At 48.9% G+C, this 26,444-nt stretch overlaps 1 protein-coding gene across 2 annotated transcripts in view; it reads left to right on the top strand.

Moving 5' to 3' along the window:
- LOC118208408 (cyclin-dependent kinase 18-like) overlaps nucleotides 1-26,444 on the top strand; it is a 44,590-nt gene that overhangs the window by 1,317 nt on the left and 16,829 nt on the right. Inside the window, exons 1-5 of one of the 2 annotated variants that reach the window (XM_035383058.1) lie at nucleotides 3,399-3,524; nucleotides 16,500-16,634; nucleotides 23,044-23,141; nucleotides 23,513-23,644; nucleotides 24,333-24,389. In XM_035383058.1, coding sequence (XP_035238949.1) covers nucleotides 16,517-16,634; nucleotides 23,044-23,141; nucleotides 23,513-23,644; nucleotides 24,333-24,389 — 405 coding nt within the window. In that variant the 5' untranslated portion in view covers nucleotides 3,399-3,524; nucleotides 16,500-16,516. Of the gene's footprint in view, nucleotides 1-3,398; nucleotides 3,525-16,499; nucleotides 16,635-23,043; nucleotides 23,142-23,512; nucleotides 23,645-24,332; nucleotides 24,390-26,444 lie in introns of those variants that run through there. The other variant, XM_035383057.1, reaches the window with a different exon arrangement.

The following is a 26,444-nucleotide window of genomic DNA, read 5'->3' as shown; positions in this document are numbered from 1 at the left end:
CAGCTGTTAGACAGTATCAGGTGGCACACACACACACAAGCAAGCCACAAAGGAGGAACTGAGAAACACACACACACACACACACACACGTACACACACACACACTATAGAGGAAGTGAGAATATCATTACATCCTCTCTGAACAGCTGTTCTCACCTTGCACAGCAAGAGCTGGGCACATTGCTGTTGGCACATGGGTATGAGTTTGGGGGTACACCAGGGCCTGGGACCGTGGGTAAGAGTTTGGGGGTACACCAGGGCCTGGGACCGTGGGTAAGAGTTTGGGGGTACACCAGGGCCTGGGACCGTGGGTATGAGTTTGGGGGTACACCAGGGCCTGGGAATATGGGCATGAGTTTGGGGGTACACCAGGGCCTGGGCTCATGGGTGTGAGTTTGGGGGTACACCAGAGCCTGGGAACATGGGTTTGAATTTGGGGGTACACCAGTAAAGAGATGTTAGCAGGAGAGACGGAACAGAAAGACAAATTAAATCAACAGGACTACCAATGCTACTAAAATTACTCTGCAGATTGGACACACTTGGGAGACTGTACATGGCACCCCATATGAAATATATATTTTTCAAAATGTATCTCTTTCATCTCATAAAAGATAGCTCTTGGTAAGATGAAGTACAAAACAACAAGTTTAAAAAAAAAAATCACATCTAGAGGGGAACTGATAAGATCAAACGATAAAAGCCAAAGCCATTTTTAAAAAGATATAAAAGGTTTTCAAGAACCTTTTTTTATTTTTTAAAACATAGTTTCTTGAGATTCTGATGACGCTGCGGCAGTCATCTTGTAGACGGGGCTCAGAGCCTGTTATCCACGACAGCCATTTCAGAGCGGTCGTGTCAGTGAAAGTACCAGGGATCAAATCGATAATGTGTTTAAAAAAAGCAATGAACAGAACAGAAGATTAGACAGAAATGAGAGGTGCAGCATTTTGCCAAGGGATAAAGGAGGGGATGGAGCAGGAGTACAGGAGGAATTGAGGATGAGTGTGAGAGGGGATGGAGCAGGAGTAAAGTAGGGATTGAGGAGGAGTAAAGTAGGGGATGGAGGAGGAGTAAAGGAGGGATGGAGGAGGAGTAAAGTAGGGGATGGAGGAGGGGTAAAGGAGGGGATGGAGGAGGAGTAAAGGAGGGATGGAGGAGGAGTAAAGTAGGGGATGGAGGAGGAGTAAAGGAGGGATGGAGGAGGAGTAAAGGAGGGGATGGAGGAGGGGTAAATGAGGGGATGGAGGAGGAGTAAATGAGGGGATGGAGCAGGAGTAAAGGAGGGGATGGAGGAGGAGTAAAGGAGGGATGGAGGAGGAGTAAAGGAGGGATGGAGGAGGAGTAAAGGAGGGGATGGAGGAGGAGTAAAGGAGGGGATGGAGGAGGAGTAAAGGAGGGGATGGAGGAGGAGTAAATGAGGGATGGAGGAGGAGTAAAGGAGGGATGGAGGAGGAGTAAAGGAGGGGATGGAGCAGGAGTAAAGGAGGGATGGAGGAGGAGTAAAGGAGGGATGGAGGAGGAGTAAAGGAGGGGATGGAGGAGGAGTAAATGAGGGATGGAGGAGGAGTAAAGGAGGGGATGGAGGAGGAGTAAAGGAGGGGATGGAGGAGGAGTAAAGGAGGGATGGAGGAGGAGTAAAGGAGGGGATGGAGCAGGAGTAAAGGAGGGATGGAGGAGGAGTAAAGGAGGGGATGGAGGAGGAGTAAAGGAGGGGATGGAGGAGGGGTAAATGAGGGGATGGAGGAGGAGTAAATGAGGGGATGGAGCAGGAGTAAAGGAGGGGATGGAGGAGGAGTAAAGGAGGGATGGAGGAGGAGTAAAGGAGGGGATGGAGGAGGAGTAAAGGAGGGGATGGAGGAGGAGTAAAGGAGGGGATGGAGGAGGAGTAAATGAGGGGATGGAGGAGGAGTAAAGGAGGGATTGAGGAGGAGTAAAGGAGGGATGGAGGAGGAGTAAAGGAGCTGGGCCGATCCCTGGGTCTGGAACGCTGTGCCAGTCTCCCTGAGGGTGGGGGGCTTGTTATTGCTCTCCCTGAGGGTGGGGGGCTTGTTATTGCTCCTTGCTCAGATACAGGAGGTGAGCAGGAAGATGGAAACAGCTGTTTAAATGAGACAGGATATAGTGATCATATACAAAGCACAGGTGTGTCTCATCAATTCATTATGGATTTAACTTCCCAGCATGCATCGGGGGGCATGTATTAAGATGGTGGGCTGGCCCCTGCTGCCTGTAATTATGGCCAGCATGGCTTTGAGAGGAAACCTCGATGGCTCTGATTGTTGGGAGTGCGTTGGGCGTGAGCTTCAGAGACCAAGACAGCTCAGTTTGCTGGTGTTTCAGGAGCAGCTGTGTCCTAAGGTGGGTACAGGAAAAGCCAAAAACACGCTAGTCTTGCTGTAACTCCAAAAACTGTGTGTGTGTGTGTGTGTGTGTGTATGCGTGTGTGTTTGTGTGTGTGTGTGCATGCTAATTTCTCCTCCACTTTCCTTCGCTCACTGCCCGTGTTTGCGATACTGAAAAATCAGCGGCCTCTCTCTCATATGTGTGATGGCAGTTTGCTTTCCAAAATATCAAGGATGTGTGTTTTTTAAATTATTTTCCAGCGAGGGCTGCCAGAACTTGTCTGGAGCTTCTGGAGTTTCTGGCATCCTAATTGATGCGTGAAAAAATATGATGGCGGTACTAACACGCTCCAGTTAATTTTTTGGTGGGGGGAGGGGTGCTAACGTTCCTCAGTCATGTAACTGTGTATAAGGGCGCTTGGCCAAAGCCTTTGATCCTGTTCCAGGCCCCTGTGCATGATGGGTAAAGTAGAGGACTTTGGGACCGTTGGTTTCAGTGTCCGCAACGGTAACCCATGGAGATCTCAATCAGTCCCACAACCGTTTTACACGGAAGGTGATTAAAAATCGAGGGCAGTTACAGGCGTAATCACACAACAAGCCCTAGTTACGGAACACCGTGGAACGGGGAGGTGGTGGTGGAGGGAGGGTGTTAATAATGATAATCCGTGAATCATCAGCAGAACATTAAATTAAAAGAAGCCTTTCGGTGTGAATGTACAGAGCTAAAAATGGCAGTGGATTAAGGCGGTTTATATCCGTTTCAGTGTAAGTTTACACAGCTAATGCCGCCCGTTGGGTACATACAGTACGCACACTTCAGAAACGAAATCCCTCCCTCTCCAGGGAACCGGTTCCGACCGGTTCTCACCTGATCAGTCAGGTGACACCACGTCCTACTGTCACTGGAACCAGCCACCAATCAAAAGTTACAGAGAGAGAGAGACTGAAAGAGGGAGAGAGAGTGAGTGAGAGAGAGAATAGGGAAGAGAAACGAAGAGTGAGTGAGTGAACAGTGATGGTTTAATAACGGAAAGGAGGAGAGAAGCGAATGTGAGAGGAGGAGGAGGAGGAGAGAAGCGGGAGTGAGACGGGAGATGGGCGCGGCTCGGTTAACGTGCGGTGCTCTCTGACACGCTGTAGTACACTGTGGCACGGGACATCCAGCCGGGGGAGAAGGTCAGGCCCGTTTCTTATTTATTTTATTTTATTTTTTGTGTGTGTTATTCTTGCCGCTCTTCTGAGAGCGAGGCCTCTGAGCGCCGGCGTGCCGGCTGTGGCGCCGCCGGGGAGAGGGGGGGGGGGGTGGTTAACTTTCAACGGCCGGGCCGCGAGCAGCGAGCCGCGCGGTGGTCTCACCGCCGGGCCCCGGAATGGGCACAGGCGCCGAGAGGGGCCCAATCACTCTGTCCGGTCCAGTCACATGACCTGATACCTCGCCGCCAGTCAAAACACTCATTAAAGCTCTGGTGTCGGAGAGAAATGCGAACAGCGTATGTACAGTGAGATGTAATGGCCAGTATTCAATCAGCATCTGTCCTTAGCTTTTGTCTGTATTCAAACAACATTTGTCCTTAACTTTGACTCACAAGGAAACCCACACATTCGACTTTTTTTTCTTCACTAACTCAGTTTGACAGGTTAGTGATGTTTTCTGAAAAAAGAAAAAGAAAAATTCTTTCTTTTAATTGAATACCAGCCACAGGCTAAAGGAAATGTTTATGAAGAATACTTAAGCATACTAGAGAACATCACGAAAAACAAAGAATCAACAAATGTTATACTGCGCATGCAGGTAGAGTCAGAGACAGCTAGCACAGCCTTGTTTGTTTAAATTCAAATGTTTTTTTATTTGGCCTTATGTGACCCGGATGCTTTGGGTGTACCGGAGTTGATGTCACTCTCATTCTCAGCAAGAAAGCCTTCGCCCAGCAGTGTGGCATTATGAAAATAATACCATTTATTATCAGTGACTCACTGACAAATTGTAGTTTTGTGCTAGTTTTCATTGGTTCTTATAAGCGAGCCATTTGCACACAGTTCCTTTTGACACACTGGACTGATGCATTAACTAGGCAGTAGCCAAGTGCGAAAATTTTGCTAAAACACAAATTAAAATGGGAGTGCTACAAAATTCATTAATTCATTCATTTATTCATTCATTCATTCATTCATTCATTCCCACACTGAATTTTGTTTGTCAGCTGACACATTTGTTCTTAGGTGTCTCACTGAACCGCTACAAAGCTTCTCAACACAAAAGGCGACAGGCGATGAAAAGCTTCAGCGTGGTGCTGCAGGAACAGGGCTGGGCTGGCAGGTAGAGCAGAGACTGGCAGGTAGAGCAGGTGGAGCAGAGACTGGCAGGTGGAGCAGAGACTGGCAGGTAGAGCAGAGACTGGCAGGTAGAGCAGGTGGAGCAGAGACTGGCAGGTGGAGGGCAGACTGGCAGGGGACTGGCAGGTGGAGCAGAGACTGGCAGGTGGAGCAGAGACTGGCAGGTAGAGCAGGTGGAGCAGAGACTGGCAGGTGGAGAGCAGGTGGAGCAGAGACTGGCAAGGTGGAGAGCAGGTGGAGCAGAGACTGGCAGGTGGAGAGCAGACTGGTGTATGATGTATGATCTTCCTCAAGTGCAGGTTGCATTGCCATAGTAAACAGTTCCTGCCGAAAATAAGATTAAATCTTTTGCAGAATAATAAAGTAATATACACACATATCACAGGGCTGTGCGACATGCTTTAGAGTTACTGCAGATGAATTTTCTCGCTTTAAATCACAGCCCCACGATTGCCCTGATACCCCCCATCCTAAAGCCATCAAATCACCAGCAACGTCTGCTAGTATCTGAACTATTATTTATCGCACACTGGGCCAAGTGCAAGCGCACGCTCGAACTGTCTGGACCAATCAAAAAGCATACAGCTAAACTGTCTGGGCCAATCAAAAGCATACATTAACCTGTCTGGCTCAGAAGGACACACAGGCTAAAACTGAAACATTCGTTTTTTGAAAAACTCCAGAAGGAGAATCATCCATTGAAGGTTGCCCACATTCATCGTTCCGCTTGCTGTGTGTGGAGCACGGGCTCCTGGGGCTCTCCCGCGCGGTTCTTCTTCCGTTGATAAGCAGCGCTCTGCGTCCCTTCGGGCCTGGGTTCCCGTCGGCATGGCGATGGCAGGGCGATTTGAATATCGGCGCATTCCCCCCCTGATTATTCATGAGGCGATGATGCAGACAGGTCACCGCCAACAACGGGGGACGGGGGGGGAGGGGAGAGAGGAGCGGCTTCAGGGGGGTTTTTTTAAATAACGAAACGCTGATGTAACGTCGCCATGGAAACTGGGATAATTGCGCTCTTTGGAATGGCAGGCTTTGATGGTGTGCTTTAATGAGGGCCTCACGCACAGAGGTTAGCATCCTCAAAAGAGGTGATTAATTTCACAGCTCGCAGGAAAAGGGAAATAAATAAACATCACAAAAACTGTTGCTGAGACTCAACAGTGAGTCTTTGGGGAAAAGGGAGACGGCATGAATTCAGAGCTGTCATTGTTATTTATTTAAAGGGGTTTAGCGGGGGGGGAAGTGTTCTACTTGGTTTTTTTTTTTTTTTTGATGATTTGTTTTTAGAAATAGAGCTACTTTGCAGTGTATATACTAAACTGCGTTTTCAGCGTACAAAAATGCCAAGTTACTCTCACTTACAAAGCACTGTCTGTAAGTCATTCATTCAAAACTAGACCTGCCGTTACAAGTATTGGTATCGAAATGATGCCAAGTTACTGTACTACAAACAATCTTGCCTCACAGAAATTAAAGAAGTTGTATTCCAAAGCAGTGCTACCCAATGTGTCCTACATTGTTTCGGGTCACTTGGGGCTGTGTTTTTTAATTTTACCATCTCGCAGTGTTGTCATTCATGCTTTGTGCCTGGTGGATCTGAGTGATCTTTCTGTGCTTTAGCAGCACGTGTAACTAGTGAGTTCCACTCGCCCTGGGGTGAGAACTCTCGCTCACCCAACGGCTTCGAGGAACGAGGGCGTTCCCTGGTCGGCTACAGGTGTAATCGCCACTGGCTGTGGACATCCATCCATCCATTATCTATACCTGCTTATCCTGGGCAGGGTCCATCCATTATCTATACCGGCTTATCCTGGGCAGGGTCCATCTGTTATCTATACCCGCTTATCCTGGGCAGGGTCCATCCATTATCTCTACCCGCTTATCCTGAGCAGGGTCCATCCATTATCTATACCTGCTTATGCTGGGCAGGGTCCATCCGTTATCTATACCCGCTTATCCTGGGCAGGGTCCATCCACTATCTATACCAGCTTATCCTGGACAGGGTCCATCCATTATCCATACCCGCTTATCCTGGACAGGGTCCATCTGTTATCTATACCCGCTTATCCTGAGCAGGGTCGCAGGGGGTGTGCTGGAGCCTATCCCAGCGTGCATTCGGCGAGAGGCAGGAATACACCCTGGACAGGACGCCAATCTATCGCAGGGTACGCCACACACTCATACATATGGGCAATTTTGAGTCTCCAATTAGCCTAACCTGAAATGTCTTTGGACTGCGGGAGGAAACCGGAGTACCCGGAGGAAACCCACACGGACACGGGGAGAACATGCCAACTCCTGGCTGTGGCCGGCGTTGTTATTGTCAACCTGAGGGTTGAGAGCGGCCAGAGAGCGTTGTCACGGTAACCCGCTACGAGGTCCTTTTGCTTTAGCCACACCTTCCAGTGCTTTCGAGAGCGAGCGAGCGAGCTAGCCTAGCCTAGCCTAGCTACACCTGCGGCGCGCACACGCGTGTCAGAGATGCACACATTCTCGCTCGAGATGCGCGCCCAACTTAACTCTGAAATTGGCTCGTCCTGACACACACACACACGCACACACACACAGCCAGAGAAATGTGACTACAGTTCCAGTTTCAGTTCTGTTGTTTTTTTTTCCTTTTCAAAACCCATTATGTGGCACTACAACACGAGGGCTGACTTTAATTATAAACTAGTCTGTGGCAGCCTACGTCTCTCAAGCCATATTTTCATTTAATTTCATCATTAGGACGGAAAATAAGCAGAATTAAAATGAAGTGGTATTACCTGGACTTATAAGGAATAGAACCAATTTCCAGCTCAATTGTGTTCAGCTAATCATGAGATTTAAAATGAGTTTTCTCAAATTAGTTTTTCTCTTTTTGCGAAGACTGCATTGATTTTTCTCAATTATGTTCTGAGTAAAATCATAAAGGTGTATTATTAACCCTCACAGATAATTTAGTAAACTCAAATATAACTTTGGATTGGGACTCAAGCCCTGCCCCCACCCTTTTAAAGCTTGTGTGGGGGGCAGTGGTGCAGGTAACTCAGAGACTACAGGTAACTCAGAGAGGCTACAGGTAACTCAGAGAGGCTACAGGTAACTCAGAGAGGCTACAGGTAACTCAGAGAGACTGCAGGTAACTCAGAGACTGCAGGTAACTCAGAGGGGCTGCAGGTAACTCAGAGACTACAGGTAACTCAGAGGGTGCAGGTAACTCAGAGAGACTACAGGTAACTCAGAGGGGCTGCAGGTAACTCAGAGACTACAGGTAACTCAGAGAGGATGCAGGTAACTCAGAGACTGCAGGTAACTCAGAGGGGCTGCAGGTAACTCAGAGACTACAGGTAACTCAGAGGGTGCAGGTAACTCAGAGAGACTACAGGTAACTCAGAGAGGCTACAGGTAACTCAGAGAGGCTACAGGTAACTCAGAGAGTGTGCAGGTAACTCAGAGAGGCTACAGGTAACTCAGAGAGACTGCAGGTAACTCAGAGAGACTGAAGGTAACTCAGAGAGGCTACAGGTAACTCAGAGAGACTACAGTTAACTCAGAGAGACTGCAGGTAACTCAGAGAGGCTACAGTTAACTCAGAGAGACTGAAGGTAACTCAGAGAGGCTACAGGTAACTCAGAGAGACTGCAGGTAACTCAGTTCGACTGCAGGTAACTCAGAGAGGCTACAGGTAACTCAGAGAGGCTGCAGGTAACTCAGAGAGTATGCAGGTAACTCAGAGAGACTGCAGGTTACTCAGAGAGGCTGCAGGTAACTCAGAGAGGCTACAGGTAACTCAGAGACTGCAGGTAACTCAGAGAGACTGCAGGTAACTCAGAGGATGCAGGTAACTCAGAGAGGCTACAGGTAACTCAGAGAGACTACAGGTAACTCAGAGAGGATGCAGGTAACTCAGAGAGACTACAGGTAACTCAGAGACTGCAGGTAACTCAGAGAGAGTGCAGGTAACTCAGAGAGAGGTAACTCAGAGAGGCTACAGGTAACTCAGAGAGACTGCAGGTAACTCAGAGAGACTACAGGTAACTCAGAGACTACAGGTAACTCAGAGAGAGTGCAGGTAACTCAGAGAGAGGTAACTCAGAGAGGCTACAGGTAACGCAGAGAGACTGCAGGTAACTCAGAGAGGGTGCAGGTAACTCAGAGAGAGTGCAGGTAACTCAGAGAGAGGTAACTCAGAGAGGCTACAGGTAACTCAGAGAGTACAGGTAACTCAGAGAGACTGCAGGTAACTCAGAGAGTACAGGTAACTCAGAGAGACTGCAGGTAACTCAGAGAGTACAGGTAACTCAGAGAGACTGCAGGTAACTCAGAGAGTACAGGTAACTCAGAGAGACTGCAGGTAACTCAGAGAGGCTGCAGGTAACTCAGAGAGGCTACAGGTAACTCAGAGACTGCAGGTAACTCAGAGAGACTGCAGGTAACTCAGAGGATGCAGGTAACTCAGAGAGGCTACAGGTAACTCAGAGAGACTACAGGTAACTCAGAGAGGATGCAGGTAACTCAGAGAGACTACAGGTAACTCAGAGACTGCAGGTAACTCAGAGAGAGTGCAGGTAACTCAGAGAGAGGTAACTCAGAGAGGCTACAGGTAACTCAGAGAGACTGCAGGTAACTCAGAGAGACTACAGGTAACTCAGAGACTACAGGTAACTCAGAGAGAGTGCAGGTAACTCAGAGAGAGGTAACTCAGAGAGGCTACAGGTAACTCAGAGAGACTGCAGGTAACTCAGAGAGGGTGCAGGTAACTCAGAGAGGCTACAGGTAACTCAGAGAGGCTACAGGTAACTCAGAGAGACTACAGGTAACTCAGAGAGGCTGCAGGTAATTCAGAGAGACTGCAGGTAACTCAGAGGATGCAGGTAACTCAGAGAGACTGCAGGTAACTCAGAGGATGCAGGTAACTCAGAGAGACTACAGGTAACTCAGAGAGACTACAGGTAACTCAGAGAGACTGCAGGTAACTCAGAGAGGCTGCAGGTAACTCAGAGGATGCAGGTAACTCAGAGAGACTGCAGGTAACTCAGAGAGACTGCAGGTAACTCAGAGAGACTGCAGGTAACTCAGAGAGGCTACAGGTAACTCAGAGAGACTACAGGTAACTCAGAGAGACTCAGAGAGGATGCAGGTAACTCAGAGGCTACAGGTAACTCAGAGAGACTGCAGGTAACTCAGAGAGACTACAGGTAACTCAGAGAGACTCAGAGAGGATGCAGGTAAATCAGAGAGACTGCAGGTAACTCAGAGAGGCTGCAGGTAACTCAGAGAGGCTACAGGTAACTCAGAGACTGCAGGTAACTCAGAGAGACTGCAGGTAACTCAGAGGATGCAGGTAACTCAGAGAGGCTACAGGTAACTCAGAGAGACTACAGGTAACTCAGAGAGGATGCAGGTAACTCAGAGAGACTACAGGTAACTCAGAGACTGCAGGTAACTCAGAGAGAGTGCAGGTAACTCAGAGAGAGGTAACTCAGAGAGGCTACAGGTAACTCAGAGAGACTGCAGGTAACTCAGAGAGACTACAGGTAACTCAGAGACTACAGGTAACTCAGAGAGAGTGCAGGTAACTCAGAGAGAGGTAACTCAGAGAGGCTACAGGTAACTCAGAGAGACTGCAGGTAACTCAGAGAGGGTGCAGGTAACTCAGAGAGGCTACAGGTAACTCAGAGAGGCTACAGGTAACTCAGAGAGACTACAGGTAACTCAGAGAGGCTGCAGGTAATTCAGAGAGACTGCAGGTAACTCAGAGGATGCAGGTAACTCAGAGAGACTGCAGGTAACTCAGAGGATGCAGGTAACTCAGAGAGACTACAGGTAACTCAGAGAGACTACAGGTAACTCAGAGAGACTGCAGGTAACTCAGAGAGGCTGCAGGTAACTCAGAGGATGCAGGTAACTCAGAGAGACTGCAGGTAACTCAGAGAGACTGCAGGTAACTCAGAGAGGCTACAGGTAACTCAGAGAGACTACAGGTAACTCAGAGAGACTCAGAGAGGATGCAGGTAACTCAGAGGCTACAGGTAACTCAGAGAGACTGCAGGTAACTCAAAGAGACTACAGGTAACTCAGAGAGACTCAGAGAGGATGCAGGTAAATCAGAGAGACTGCAGGTAACTCAGAGAGACTACAGGTAACTCAGAGAGACTACAGGTAACTCAGAGAGACTCAGAGAGGATGCAGGTAACTCAGAGGCTACAGGTAACTCAGAGAGACTGCAGGTAACTCAGAGAGACTACAGGTAACTCAGAGAGACTCAGAGAGGATGCAGGTAAATCAGAGAGACTGCAGGTAACTCAGAGAGACTACAGGTAACTCAGAGAGGCTACAGGTAACTCAGAGACTGCAGGTAACTCAGAGAGACTACAGGTAACTCAGAGAGACTCAGAGAGGATGCAGGTAAATCAGAGAGACTGCAGGTAACTCAGAGAGACTGCAGGTAACTCAGAGAGACTGCAGGTAACGGCGCCCAGCTGCGGTGCTACTTTAGTGATCTTGAGTAAGGTGCCATAGCCGAGCTGCTTCATTGTATCTCCAGCTGTGTAAAGGGACACTGTGCACGGGGAGGAGGTGTAATGGCGTCATTCGTTCTGGATAAGGGTGCGTGCTAAACGCCCGCGGTTCAGTGTGACGGGGAGGGCGTGCGTTTCCTCCACGGCGGCCCGTGAGCCGTACGCGGCCGATGCCCTCTTATATCTGACGGCACCTGCCCGACGGACACCGCAGGAGAGGTGCGAAGCTTAACGGCGAGAATTAAAGAGAGTCTGAATTATTGCATAATTATTTCTTTCTTTCGCACACACCCACCGCAGATTCTGGCGGCTCTAATTAAGACTCGGACCCCCCTCCTCCCGTCCCCCCCCCCCCATTCTCCCGTCCCCCCCACCGGGCCTGTAAATAAATTTAATAAGCCGATCAGCTGTGGTCTGGCGCGGCGGCAGAAAAAAGCTCATCTGTTTCCCTCCGGTGTGGTTATTTTCGTCCGCTCCGCTTTCTCACCGAAAGGGCGAATGAAAGATTTCTTTGCCACTTTTTCTTGTTTTTTTTTTTTTTTGTTTTTTTTTTGTCTCGCAGCGTGAATGAAACCTCTGACAGCGCAATATGTCAGACGCGCCCCCCCCCTCACCACCAGCCCCTCGCCCCCCTGCCCCCCACCGCCCCCCCCCCCACACCACCCCACAGCCTGGCGCTGTGAACAGTAAACAAGACAAATGGCGCACATCTCCATTTGGAAAGCGTTTCTGGCACCGGGCGGCAAAGCAACAAACAAGAAAATTAGAATCAACCCCCCAACCCCAACCACCACCCCACCCCCATCCCCCACCCCCACCCGCCCTTTCAAACAAACGCGACTAAGCCTCCCAGATCCCCCTTCACAACACAGAATGCCCGAGAGATTTTCGACGGAGATTAAATTCTCCCCCACTTCGCCGGGCTTCGTCGGCGGTTTGGATTGGCGGCTGTGCACAAGGCCGGAGTGGCGGGGGGGGGGCGGGGGGGGGGACGGCGTACGCCGCCGCTGCGGCTGCTGTGGCGGGTCTTCGCAAGGCAGCCATCGCCGCTTCTCTCCGTACCGCTAAACCGCCATTCCGCCATGCCGGTTCTCTCCCGCCAACACCTACGCGCGTACGCAAACTCCAGGCCTGGGTTTCTGTCTGTGTTGTGTTTAACTTTAACTTCACTTTTTTTGTTATACTTAGTTTTTTCTCCTCTTAAAAATACAGTCTGGCTGGCAATTTAATTTTTGGTGAACTTGCCAAACTTTACTTGATTGATTACAGGTCTTTCCCCTTATCTCTCTCTTTCTCCCTCTGTCTTTCTCTCTCTGTCTCTCTTACTGCTATCTCTCATTATGAAATATATCCACTTCTTTTTCTCCACCTGAGTTCAAATTGTGATTTTTTTCTGGAAGTGAGTCTGCTGTGTCAGTTGGGAAGCTCCCTTGTGAGCGCACACAAAGAATTTTAAGTCATGAGAAGCGGGTTCTCCTTTGCAGTTCTCTCTCACTCGCTCTCGTGTTTTTGAAAATGCGGTTAAACCCATCAAAGGATTTGCCAGAGTGTAACATCATCTTTTATTTTACAAGGATATTATAAGAATTATAATTACACACCAGTTATGGTGAGTTATTATTCCCGGCACACGCCATGGCATTGCATGGTAACAGTAACTAACCATACTGTATGCAGTCTATGCCTGTTGGAGTAAGTGCTTATGACTGTTTATATAGTGCTTATAAGCATGTCATACGGTGTTCATGAAGGCGTTGCGCAGTTCTTGTGTACAGTCAGATCCTTGATAGATGAAAGCGTTTATTATTTACGGAAGAATGCTGAATTTCACCGGAGGCAGATGAAGCAGGTATTATGTAACCCTTTTTAAAAAATCTGAAGTTACCCACAAACCACCGTTTCGCTTGTCTTCCCCGGGGGGGTCCTGAGCCCATCGCTGTCCCCCCCCACGCACCGCCGCCGTTGGGAGGGAGATGGACTGGGGATGGGGGGGGGGGAGTTTCGCGCGCGATAAAAAAGAAAAGACGAAAAGGCCCTGAGACATCAGGCGGAGTAATCTTATCAAGCGGGACGTTTCATTCTGCGCCGGGACGGATGGCGGGGCGGGGCGGCGTCCCCCGACGGCGGGACTCCTCTCGTCCCTAATCGCCGCGGCGACGGCGGCTCTGCTCGTATATATATATATATCACGCCCGCCATTCCAGTGAGGTGAGATGGGAAATTGGACTTCACGCCCGCCCCGCTCCGAAAATAATAATAATAAAGGAAAGCCTGCCATCCCTGACAGCCGTCTGAAGGGCCCTGTCACACACACCGCTCAGACACACTCTGACTGACGGGGGGGGGGGGGGGGGGGGGCGGGGGCGGGGGGGGGCGGGGGGGGGGAGTGTTTTATTCATTTATGCGTTCTCCTGCCGATGTGTAATCGGCGAGACGTGTAATCGGCGAGACGTGAAGTCGGCGGTCCCGGCTCTCCTCTGGCATTTCACTCCAGCAGTCGGTCTGCGGGGGGGGGGGCGGGGGTGGGGGGGGGGCGCGCCGGCCCGCCTGAAGAGCTGATAAATCATTTCATTTAAATGACTGTCTGAGTCATTGAGCTGCTTTTTTATTTATTTAATTTTTTAAACTTTTCCCAGAAAGCCACAAGTGTGGCTGTTATTGTGCGCTCCCTCTCAGACGGCTCGCGCTGTGATCCAGCTCTGCCTGGGACTCTCTCTATTGTCGAAACGCCGCATAAGTCTCCATATTTCTGCATAATCCTGGTTTAAAACCCGGCTGCTGAATTTGGCGAGGGGGGGGGGGGGGCTAGCGTCCCCCTGGAGATGATGCAGTCTAACCACAATGTGCTTTTTTTTGGAAACTGAAAGAGAACATTTTTTGCGGATGTTATTGTAGAAATAGTTTGACGACGAACTGAAAAAAAAAAATGTCGATTCATTAACCGAGGAGTAACTCATCATTCCTGTGCCCTTCAAGCATGAAGGGTATAGGAATGTAATCACCGTTATCAGTTATCATAAGAAAAATACACAATCAATCGCCCAAGGGATGATTTGGGAGTCCTTGTCACACTGATCTTAACCTCCTCTCCAAAGTGCACCCCCCCCCCCCCCCGCCCTTCCTCCCCTCATTCTGAGCGTCTGATGAGCAGAGAAATGAGACTGGTTTTTTGTCCTTGGTCAGACAGCCATATTCTCCTGTCTGCGTAGTTTTCAGAGTGACAGCCCACGTACACTATTAGAATTTGTTTATGACGGGGGTGGGTGGGTGGGGGGGGGGGCAGGGGAGTGGTTGATGGATCTAAACCTGATTGGGGGGGGGGGTTGTTATAATTCTCTTTCAAGGCACAGACGTCACGGGCACTCTTGTCAATTTGAGCGGAGATGAACAGATCCTCTCTTTGAAGGCTAAAGCGTGTCTTGTTAGCGTGGCCTTTGAACAGCAGCTGAGTCTACTTTGGTAGACTCTTTGGATCTAACACACACACACACACACACTCATACACACACACACACACACACACACTCACACACAGGCATACACACACACACACTCTGTCTCTGGCTCTGTCACAAGCAGCGCTCTTGCCTACTCTTGAGTATACAGGTTGTAAAAAAAAACGTGTATGCGACTTGCGTACTCAATAGTAGGCAAGTGTGCTGATTTGGATATGGCGTGTGTCTACCATGCATGCACACACACACACACACACACACACACACACATACACACACACATACACAGACACACGTACATACACACACACACACACATCCAGAGACACACATACATACACAACCATGCACACACACACACACACACACACACACACACACATAAATACACACATGCACACACACATACACACACACACATAAATACACACAAGCACACACACACACACACACACATAAATACACACATGCACACGCACACACACACACACATAAATACACACATGCACACACATACACTCACATGCTGTCTCCCACCCTCTCCCTTCTCTCTCATGCAGGTGTCATTAGAGTCTGAGTTCTGGGGCCGAGTATTTTGTGGTTGAAGGGGTCCCTCGGGGTGACGGGGGGGGGCGGGGGGGGTGGGGGGGCGGGGGTTTGGATCGGGGTGGGGGGGGGGACACGCTGTCCCCTCAGATCCCTCTTAATTACTCAATCGGACCACTGAATCTCCAGCCCGCGGCAAACAGGGTGACCTTAGCCAACCAGCCAGCCAGCAGGGCCCTTCGACAATGACTCAGAGAGAGGGAGGGGGGGAGAAAGGGGGAGAGAGAGAGAGAGAGAGAGAGAGAGAGGGAGGAAAGGGCGAGAGAGAGAGAGAGGAAAGAGACGAGAGAGGGGGGCGGGTGGGGGTGAGAGAGACAGAGAGAGGAGAGAGAGAGGGAGAGGGAATGAGGAGAGGGAGATAGAGATAGATAAAAGAGGGATTGCATATGCTTTGACAGGTACAAATGAATGTCCCTGATTTGTATTGGCAAAACGAGGGAGGTTAAAACTGTTTTTTTGTTGTTGTTGTTGTTGTTGTTGTTGTTGTAAAATACAGAAAAACCACTTCCAAGGCACCCGGGTCATAATGGCTGTTGCCATTAGCACAGGCTGGGCCTCGTGGCCACAGGTTAGAGGCCCGCCCCCTCTCATTAGCTGACTGTGATTGGGCCCCACGGTGGCAGGGCTTCATTGGCCCTGTCCTGTTAGAGGCGGCAAAGGGTGTCAATCATGGAATTAGTCTCCAGCACACTCCCGCCAGACGCCGACGGGCTCGGAGTCGCGTGTGTCACGCTGCAGTAACGCTGTGGGGCCTGTAGGGGGCAGAGCAGATCGTTGTCTCAGAGAGGTACATTCACCTCAACTCCAGGCGCCGTGCGTGGACCGACAGGGACCTGAGGGCTATTCAAAGCTGGGGAGGAAAATATATTTTTACAAAAAAATGAAAATGTCGTAAACAGAGAGACAGAGAGAGAATGTATAAAACACAAACTGTAGTGAAGAGCTTCAGATGTGCACTGCTGAGGACTGACAGTGAGCGTAGCCTTAAGGGTTCTGTGAGACTACACAGAACCCAGGACTGCCGGTGCTGTGTGGCGTCTGCTCACTGATGTCAACCAATCACTGTGTTCTGCTGTGAAAGGAAAATTCTTTTTTGATTGGGTCAAACAAGTGATTGACAGCTCAATGGAAACCCAACCATTATGGATAGCTCTTCCCATCTGTACACGTTTCTATAGTTGGATTAGAGCGCTTGGCACTTGTTTTATAACCTTTTCTTTCCCCCCTCCTCCTCTGTCCCTCAAAGATCGAGATTCCGACGCGATGAACAAGATGAAGAACTTCAAGCGGCGCTTCTCGCTGTCCGTGCCGAGGACAGAGACCATCGAGGAGACGGAGTTCACCGACCAGAACAACCAGCTCAACGTTCGCCACAAAGCGGGTGAGGTTCTGTCCCCCAGGAAACGGTCCCGTGTGACCCTCCAAACGTGACTCCGCCGGTCTGTCCGTTCGCCCTGTTATTGGGTTACTGAAGGGCGGAGCCATGGAGCAGTGGGGTAGCACTGTCGCCTCACGGCAAAAAGGTCTCGGGTTCGAATCGTTTCTGTGTGGGGTTTGCATGATCTTTGCTCTTTAATTTTTTCAGAGTACTCTGGTTTCCTCCCACAGTCCAACGACATGCAGGTTAGACAGATTGGAGACCCTAAATTGCCCATAGGTATGAGTGTGTGAGTGAACGGTGTGTGTGTGCCCTGTGATGGATTCGTGACCCGTCCAGGGTGTATTCCTGCCTCTCGCCTAATGCATGCTGGGATAGGCTCCAGCACCCGCTGTGACCCTGCCCAGGACTAAGTGGGTACAGATAATGGATGGATGGGTTCCTGAAGAGAAAACACAGCATAATAATTGACAGACTGATAGTAATGAGCATATACTTCATTCACAAAAACAAAAAACAAAACAAACAATGGCGTGAAAAAAAGCGTTCCAACAAATGGCTTGGAAGCCTGATTCTATTGGCTAGATCAACTGGCTTTTAGGCAAATGGTTTGTTTCGCCAACCGGTTTTCCACCAATATTACAAAGGCGGTCGGTTTGAGGGATCCTGAGGTCATCCCATTATAAACAGCCCGCGGGCTACAGAGCTACTCTCCATTAGAAAGACAAAGCAGCGCCTCACCTGTACAGGTGCGCAGGGGGTGGGGGGGCAGGAATTGTGAGCGGGTTTGGCGAGTGTGTGCGGGCGTGTGACGCGGCTCGAAGCGGCTCGGGCCCCAAATGAGATGCAAAACGAAGAAATCGAAAAAAGGAGGAGGAGGAGGAGGAGGAGGAGGAGGAGGCGGCGGGAAAGCCTGAGACGCCGTCAGCTGTTTCCCCCGTCTCCGTGGCGACGGGTCGCGTGGCGCGCCTCTGCTCTTCTCTCGCCGTTAGCGTTCCGAGCGGGCGCCGCGGGCGCGACCCCGGGCACTTTGAGGAACGCTCCTGAGAACGCTTTTAAAGTCTATTTCTGTGCCGCAGCTTTAATGTGAGAATTATGCAGCTGCACAGCCAAACAGGCTGACTCAATCATTTTGTGCATTAAAAAAAAATTATTATTTTTTTTTTTACCTTTTTTTTAGTTGCTCTCAAAAAGGTGGCCCTGTTTTAGGCGCTGGAGCTGTCCGACGATTTAAGACTGAGTGCAGATTAATTTTCTCTCGTATTGCTGGATCTTGCTTTCAGTCCCTTGCGAACACATCTTACTTCTGTCTCTGCAGTTTTCTGTGGGACGTTTTGGCCTCGTTGACCTCAGTAGATGAAGCTCCCACGTGTGACAATAGATCACTGATTACAGCCAAACTCAGTGGCCTGGATTCGCTCATCATTTGTGCTCAGCTTTGGCTTACAGTTAGCTGAAGATTAGTGTTTTTTTTCTTCACAGACACAGTTTTTCTTTGCAAGGTCGGCAATCACTCAAAGAAATTGGCCTAACTTTGTGAGTTTGTGAAGCATGTATGTAAAAGTTAAAGTGAGAGAGATTAAGAGGCAAATCTTCTTGCATGGACAGAAATCTTTTGATTGGCTCATCCTAGCCAGTGCTTCACAGGAAAACTGTACACATTAAATGATTCGTAGAATCTGGGTCTCTAAACAACTTGAGATTGAGCAAGAAAAAGCCAGTCATCCAAAAATATAAACCACGTCTTTATAAATAACCGGGTAATTCTCAGAAATCTTCTTTTGCCAACATCCGTGGCCTGTCCACGTGCCGTGCGGCCACCTGCAACTCAAAATTACAGCTTCCTGATGATAGAAACCTTTAAAAATTAATATCTATCCAGGAGTTTCAGGCTGGATTCATTTTGATTAATGTTCCACAGTTCCAAGCAGTCCTTCCAGTGTTCAAATTTAGGTTGGCGGTGAAGTCTGGAGCAGCCTTGTGTGACATCATTTCTGCCTGAGAATGAATTGATTGTTGTCACCGATTGGCTACTCACCTGCTGTCCCGGCTCTAAACCTGTCCCTGATTGGTGGGGAGGAATGAGACAGGGCCTGCTGGGATTCCTGTGGTACTGCTCATGGCCTGCCGCTTTGTCTGGAAACAGCGCTCGTAATGAAGAAGGAACCAGGGCTGCTGTGTCTGCAGTGCGCTCACACACCGTTCCCTCCCACGTTCGGGGAGAGATTAAAGCGCGATCCCCTCCTGCTAAGCACCTCCCCCCCCCCCCCCCCCCATACTGAATCCTCCCCATCTCTACCTTTCACCCCCCCCCCCCCCCAACCTAAAACAGCTAAAAATAGGGCACAGAGCTGGAGGAGCCTCAGCTGCTTCCACTGAACGGAAACATGGCCGCGAGCACATCGTGTCGGATGCCCCGGTGCATCCTGGGAGCTGCCAGGATGTTCCAGAAGCGCTTGGCTTGCTGTCTCCCTCCTCCCTGTTCCACAGAGCTGTCCTCAGACTCCTAGCACAGGAACTAGAGCAACGTGTGGATAATAATAATAATAATAATAATAATAATAATAATAATAATAGTATCCATTTTAAGAGTATGTTTTTTTGGAATGTTTTTGTTAACAATTTTAAGTGTTATAGCAGTCCTTTGCTTTCGGTTACCAGCTGTGATTGTGACATCATGAGAATGTAAAATTAAGACCATTCTAATCACCATATTTGTGATCTTACCACCTTAAATGGTTAATACATTTTATTTCTAATGCGCACTTAGCATTTTGCAGTTTGTAGAGTGCTTTATGACAGAGGGGCAGAGAGAGAAGGTTTGGCAGCGAGGGTTGTGTTGGCCGTGTTGAGTGTAGTTCCACAGTGACCGCCATTTTGGCTCTTCCCGGTGTCTTCAGTAATAACCCCCTTAATGTGTCTCCCAGCATCTCTCCCTCCTCACGCTGTGCATTAAAAATGAAAGTCGTTTAATCAGGTTTTTTTCCCCGTTATTAAATGATTCATTCGCAGCGTTTTTTACTTTATGATTCTCGGGCCAAACACTTCGTAAGGCAAATAGGGCAGATTTACCTTTGGTGGTCCCGGCCAATTATCGAATCGGCCTTTCAGACATTCCATCTGGCAGGTAACGGAGCAGAACTCCAGACCGCCTCCCCCCCCCCCCCCCCCTCCCGCGCCCCCCTCCCCCCCCCCCCCCCTCGGCTCCCGGGCCCGGCCCGTTTGACGGGAGGCGATTAAATGAGATGAAAATGGGTTCAGTGCTCTGACCCCCTAATTACCAGCAGGGAAATCAATGTGTCCTCCACAGCTGTGCTGTTAAATTATAAGAGCCATCCATGCCTGTCCCTCCACCTCTCCTCCCCGTGTGTGTCTGTAGAGTACTGCTGTCCCTCCATCTCTCCTCCCCGTGTGTCTGTAGAGCACTGCTGTCTCTCCATCTCTCCTCCCCGTGTGTCTGTAGAGCACTGCTGTCTCTCCATCTCTCCTCCCCGTGTGTCTGTAGAGCACTGCTGTCTCTCCATCTCTCCTCCCCGTGTGTGTCTGTAGAGCACTGCTGTCTCTCCATCTCTCCTCCCCGTGTGTGTCTGTAGAGCACTGCTGTCTCTCCATCTCTCCTCCCCGTGTGTCTGTAGAGCACTGCTGTCCCTCCATCTCTCCTCCCTGTGTGTCTGTAGAGCACTGCTGTCCGTCCATCTCTCCTCCCCGGTGTGTGTCTGTAGAGCACTGCTGTCCCTCCACCTCTCCTCCCCGTGTGTGTGTCTGTTGAGGATGGCCTCGGCTTTCAGACTCCTAATGTGAACTCAGATTGAACAGGGTCCGCAAACCTGCTAGCCAGTGTGTGTCTCCATTATTATAATAATAATAATAATAATAGTTTTTTTTTTACGTGTGTATGTGCGTGTGTGTGTACGTGCGTGCGTGCGTGCGCGCATGTGTGTGTGAGTGAGTGTGTGTGGTGTGTCTGTGTGTGTGTATATGCGTGTGTGTGTGTGTGTGCGTGCGTGTGTATATGCGTGTGTGTGTGTGTGTGCGTGCGTGTGTATATGCATTTGTGCGTGTGCGAGTGTGTGTGTGCATGCGTATGTGTGTGTGTGTATATGCGCGTGTGTGTGTGTGTATATGCGCGTGTGTGTGTGTATATGCGCGTGTGTGTGTGTGTGTATGCGTGTGTGTGTGTGCGTGCGTGTGTATATGCATGTGTGTGTGTGTGTGTGCGTGCGTGTGTATATGCATGTGTGCGTGTGTGAGTGTGTGTGTGTGTGTATATGCGTGTGTGTGTGTGTGTATATGCGCGTGTGTGTGTGTGTATATGCGTGTGTGTGTGTGTGTGTGTGTGTAAATACTGTGCATGGCTGGAGGAGGTTTGGTTCAGGATGGCTGGTGAAGCTCCTTTATGAGGCTGGCTCTGGTGCACGGTGATGTAGTCCATGCCACAGTGCCCACAGCAGTATTTCACCACCTGTCTGCTTTTCACAGAACTCAAATACCCACGTGCCTCTCTGTATTTCAGCCAATCACAGTGACCGCTGGCCTGATTTAACCAAGTGTGAAGGAGGCAGCACATGTCCACATAAAATTCAATAAAATGTGCTGTGCGGTTTATTTTTTATTTATTATTTTTTTGGAAATGGTTTGGCGGGGGGTTAGACATTCCTCAAATTGCTCCCGCATTTCCTGACATTAATAATTTAGCGGAACCCTTTGCCTTTCATTCATCGTGTCTGTTTTAATCTGCCTCCCAGGCTAGCCCCGTGAAGAATTACTCCTCATTCGTCAAGCAGACAGGCACATCCTGCACCACTTAAATGGCTGATATTACTTCCATTTGTAAAAGTGCATATTTACCACAGAGAGGACATTCCCGCTCAGGGAATTGAACTGGCAACCTCTCGGTAAAGAGCCCAGCGTCCCCCGCTTGCGTTGGTGTGACAGTGCTGGAGGAGCTGTTTTTCGACATCCGTCTTTATTCATGAAGAGAAAATGGTGTCTGGACCCACAATTTAATGACAGCGCTGAGCCAGGCCAGTGCCTTCAACTAGGCCGTTTTACTGGGTAAAAGAGTGCTGTATTAGGAGGTTTGATTGGGTAGAACAGTGCTGTATTAAGAAGTTTGATTGGGTAGAACAGTTCTGTATTAGAAAGTTTGATTTGGTAGAACAGTGCTGTATTAGGAAGTTTGATTGGGTAGAACAGTGCTGTATTAGAAAGTGTGATTGGGTAGAACAGTGCTGTATTAGAAAGTGTGATTTGGTAGAACAGTGCTGTATTAGGAAGTTTGATTGGGTAGAACAGTGCTGTATTAGAAAGTGTGATTGGGTAGAATGGTGCTGTATTAGGAAGTTTGATTGGGTAGAACAGTTCTGTATTAGAAAGTTTGATTGGGTAGAATGGTGCTGTATGGGGAAGTTTGATTGGGTAGAACAGAACTGTATTAGAAAGTTTGATTGGGTAGAACAGAACTGTATTAGAAAGTTTGATTGGGTAGAACAGAACTGTATGGGGAAGTTTGATTGGGTGGAACGGTGCTGTATTAGGAAGTTTGATTGGGTAGAACAGAGCTGTATTAGGGACAGTCTGAGTGAAGGAATCCATAATTAGGCAGTTTTATTAGGTGTATAAATCTTGGTTTGATAGAGCGAGAGTGCTGAGAATGTGGTAATGTTACTTTTATGGAACAGCAAGATAATAAAAGTTTACAAACCCCTTCTTTTTCAAGGAGAAGATGCTTCTCTTCCTCTACTCTCTCTCTCTCCACCCCCTCTTTTCTTCGTCCCCCTCACTCTCTCTCCCTCTTTCTCTCTCTCTCCCCTTTATCCCTCCCTTCTATGACTCTTTCTTCTCTCTCTTCCTCCTTTTCTCTGACTGTCATTCTTTCTCACTCCCTCCCTCTGTTTCTCTTTCCCTCTGTCTGTCCCCCGCTCTCTTCCTCTGCCCCTCTCTCTCTCCCTCTCTCCCTCCTTTTCAGTGACTGTCCCTCTCTGTCTTTCTCTCTCCCTCCCTCTCTCTCTCAGGCCGCTGCTGTAATGGCTGCTGTGCTAGCATGCAGGAGCTCCAGGGCCTTGTGCTCAGAGCTGCTACTGTAATGGCTGCTGTGCTAGCATGCAGGAGCTCCAGGGCCTTGTGCTCAGAGCTGCTACTGTAATGGCTGCTGTGCTAGCATGCAGGAGCTCCAGGGCCTTGTGCTCAGAGCTGCTACTGTAATGGCTGCTGTGCTAGCATGCAGGAGCTCCAGGGCCTTGTGCTCAGAGCTGCTACTGTAATGGCTGCTGTGCTAGCATGCAGGAGCTCCAGGGCCTTGTGCTCAGAGCTCCTCATCAGTACGCTCACACCGCCGGTCGCCGCCTCATTTCCCGCCATCCCGCGAGGTCACGTGACTGATCCCGTTTCTGTGCCCCCCCCCCCCCCCCAGAGAGCCGGAGCCTGCGCACGCTGCACCCGGACGGCGGGGTCACGCCTGGGGAGGACGAACCTCGCTTTCCTGGCCCCTGCCTGCGCCTCCCCACCGAGGTCAGCCTGGGGGGGGGTCAACAGTGCTACTGGCATTACCTATTCTCACCATTACGCTCAACGCCATTACCCTGATTATTAAAGAATTACCACTGTCAGCTCTGTAACACTGAATACCATTATCCTTACTGTTACCAAATTACTAGTGTCAGCACTGTTACATTAACTGCAATTAGAGCTATGCTTTCTGCATGTTTGAATTCCTCAGTTAGGGTTTAGCTGTTGAATTTGTCCGGAAAGGGAAAAGTTTCCGGGATGGCACATTGGAGCGCCGTCCCTACCGATAAAAACCGACCGTCGAAGGCCTGGATAAAGTGTGTGGCCGACGCAGACGTGTGATGTCACTTCCTGTCTGTGTGTCGCCGGTTTAGGACGTCAGCAGGCGCATGTCCCTGCCCATGGACATCCGCCTCCCCGCGGGCTTCCTGGAGAAGCTGAGGCAGCAGATGGACACGTCCCCGCCCAGCAAACCCTCAAGCAGGATGTCCCGCAGGGCCTCTCTGGTTATTAATACTCATAACATCCATACTATTAATAACAATAACAATAATAATAATAATAATAACAATAATAATAATAATAATAATAATAATATGCCCTAAAATGGACTGGTGAACTGTCCAGGGTGTGTTCTTACTTTTCGCCCAGTGCATGCTGGGATAGGTTCCAGCACCTCCCATGACCCTGACCAGGAATATGCAGGCGTAGATAATGTATGGATGGATAATAGGATGACAGGATGGAGTGGGATGGGTTTTAGTTAGCCTGTTGACCTGGTCTGTATTTAATCTGACCTCTCTGGTTAGATTACTCTGTTCTTCCCGGACATAAACGCAGAGGCAGCGTTCGGTCAAAGCCACTGCTGACTTCTTAGGTTTTCCTGTTCACAGAGACACAAGGCTTCTCTCCACGTTCCGAGGAGATCACTGTTTTAGCGTGGGTCTCTAAAAGCCATCACTGTAATGACACTGTTGCACATCCAGACAATCACTGGTAATTGTAGGCTGGTTAGAAAAGATAGGAGTCGGTTTTTTCGAGCAATTTTCCATTTATGCGCTAAAGCTTCTAATCACTCGCAAATGGTGTTCTGGGTAAAAATGATCTGTCTGTCAGCGTGACATTATCAGCGATAGGGCTGTGTTCTCTCACATTCTCTCTCTGTGGTCTAATTCAGTTTTGCGTTTTTTGCAGTCCGATATTGGCTTCGGGAAGCAGGAGACCTACGTTAAGCTCGGCAAACTGGGGGAGGTGAGTTATTGTATTCAAATTTCCCCTTTAATTAGATACTTATGTGAAATGATATATTTTTGAACAATTACATTTTTTTTGTTTTTGTGTGAGTTACCGTCTGCATTTTGGCACTTGACTTATCCAGAGTTGCTTACAAAGCTTATGTTTTATATACAATCAATGTATACCACTGCATGGTTCAAACAAGCAATTTTAGGTTAAGTTCCTTTGCTCAAGGGTCCGGTGGCAGCACCCCACCTAGGAGTCAAACCTCTCACCTGTCAGTTTTAAACCTGGGACACGAACCTCTCACCTGTCAGTTTTAAACCTGGGAGTCGAACCTCTCACCTGTCAGTTTTAAACCTGGGAGTCGAACCTCTCACCTGTCAGTTTTAAACCTGGGACTCAAATCTCTCACCTGTCAGTTTTAAACCTGGGACTCAAATCTCTCACCTGTCAGTTTTAAACCTGGGACACGAACCTCTCACCTGTCAGTTTTAAACCTGGGACACGAACCTCTCACCTGTCAGTTTTAAACCTGGGACTCAAATCTCTTACCTGTCAGTTTTAAACCTGGGAGTCGAACCTCTTACCTGTCAGTTTTAAACCTGGGAGTCGAACCTCTTACCTGTCAGTTTTAAACCTGGGAGTCGAACCTCTTACCTGTCAGTTTTAAACCTGGGAGTCGAACCTCTTACCTGTCAGTTTTAAACCTGGGAGTTGAACCTCCCACCTGTCAGTTTTAAACCTGGGAGTTTTAAACCCAATTACCTGTCTGTTAAACTACATTGCCACCCTGCAGTCGATGTTCTGTGTCTGTATTGTTGTTTATCTAACCGTACCGCTACGCTGCTGTCCAGCTCGTTCTTAAAAAGGATTTTATTTCTCTGAGCGCGTACCATTTAATGTAAATGTCATTATGACACATTCTCGCCTTTCTCTCTCTCTGGAGTGCTCACCTCTGTTTTCACTGCTCCTACTGATACAGTGTGTGGGGTGAGGGGTGTAATTACACAGACAATGGGAGCAGCTGAATTCACACCTGAAAGGGGAGGCTGATGTTGAGCCTCTTCAATCAGTCCGCGCGTCGAAAAAAAAACCTTTTATTTTCTTTTCCTTTTATCTTAAAGCCGATGCAATGAGTGTTTTCTATTCCACCCCCAGTGTGCCTGAGTGCATGTGTTCCTTCTTGATTAAATCAGATTATATGTTGCATTGAAGCCACGAGCCCACAGATAATTAATGCACTGCGAGACCGCGGAACCTATCTCCATCTTCCTCGCTCAATATCCTGCTGACATCAGTCAGTCGTTATTTAAGATGCTGAAATGATAGCGCGCTGTCGTTTCGGTCCCGCTGTCTTCAACACTCGCCGTGACTTCAGTTCCTCGTTGAGTCAGTTGATTCGGATAATTTCATTCGGATCGGAGGTCTTTATTAATTCAACGGGCTTTGTTTGTAATTCTGAGTGGCAAATTTAAATTTATGTAAATTTAAAATTAAACAAATTGAAATTTATGCAAATTGAATTAAAATTATTTACACTTAAATTTTGATTTGAATATATTTAATTTCGTTTTACAAATTTGAATTTAGTTTCTCTGGAAATGGAGGCCGGCCATGAGCCCCGCAGTTATCCTCTGTCAGAGATACGCTTTTCCCCTGATGGGAGTGAGTTGTTTGTCAGCTTCCTGTACGTCTTGCAGGGTGTAAAACAGTTCCGGCAGACTGCGTGGGTGCATTTGTGCGGTCGCATTTTTAGAAAGCGCAGTTCTTAAATGGGTGAGATTGAAGGGGATCTGATTTAATTTGCTGTGACTTTTTAATTCAGATTCATTCCCGTGCACATATGGACGAATATGAGTCCGTCACCCCCACACACCGCAGAGCGAAGCTCCGCCCCCTGGGCTTTCTCATTGGTGGACCTGTTAGCAGCCAGCAGCCTCTGTGAGGGCTGATCTGGCCGCTCTCTGATTGGGTGAAAGTGCACCATGTGCCGTCTCATGTCCCGGTAACCAGAACAGACGGATGGAGATGAAAAAGCGGATGGAAGTGGCACAGGAGGCTTTCACA

The sequence above is a fragment of the Anguilla anguilla genome, chromosome 11 (genome assembly GCF_013347855.1).
Source record: "Anguilla anguilla isolate fAngAng1 chromosome 11, fAngAng1.pri, whole genome shotgun sequence".
Taxonomy (NCBI): domain Eukaryota; kingdom Metazoa; phylum Chordata; class Actinopteri; order Anguilliformes; family Anguillidae; genus Anguilla; species Anguilla anguilla.
Note: the sequence above shows the minus strand (reverse complement) of the source record. Positions and strands in the feature narration are given on the sequence as shown.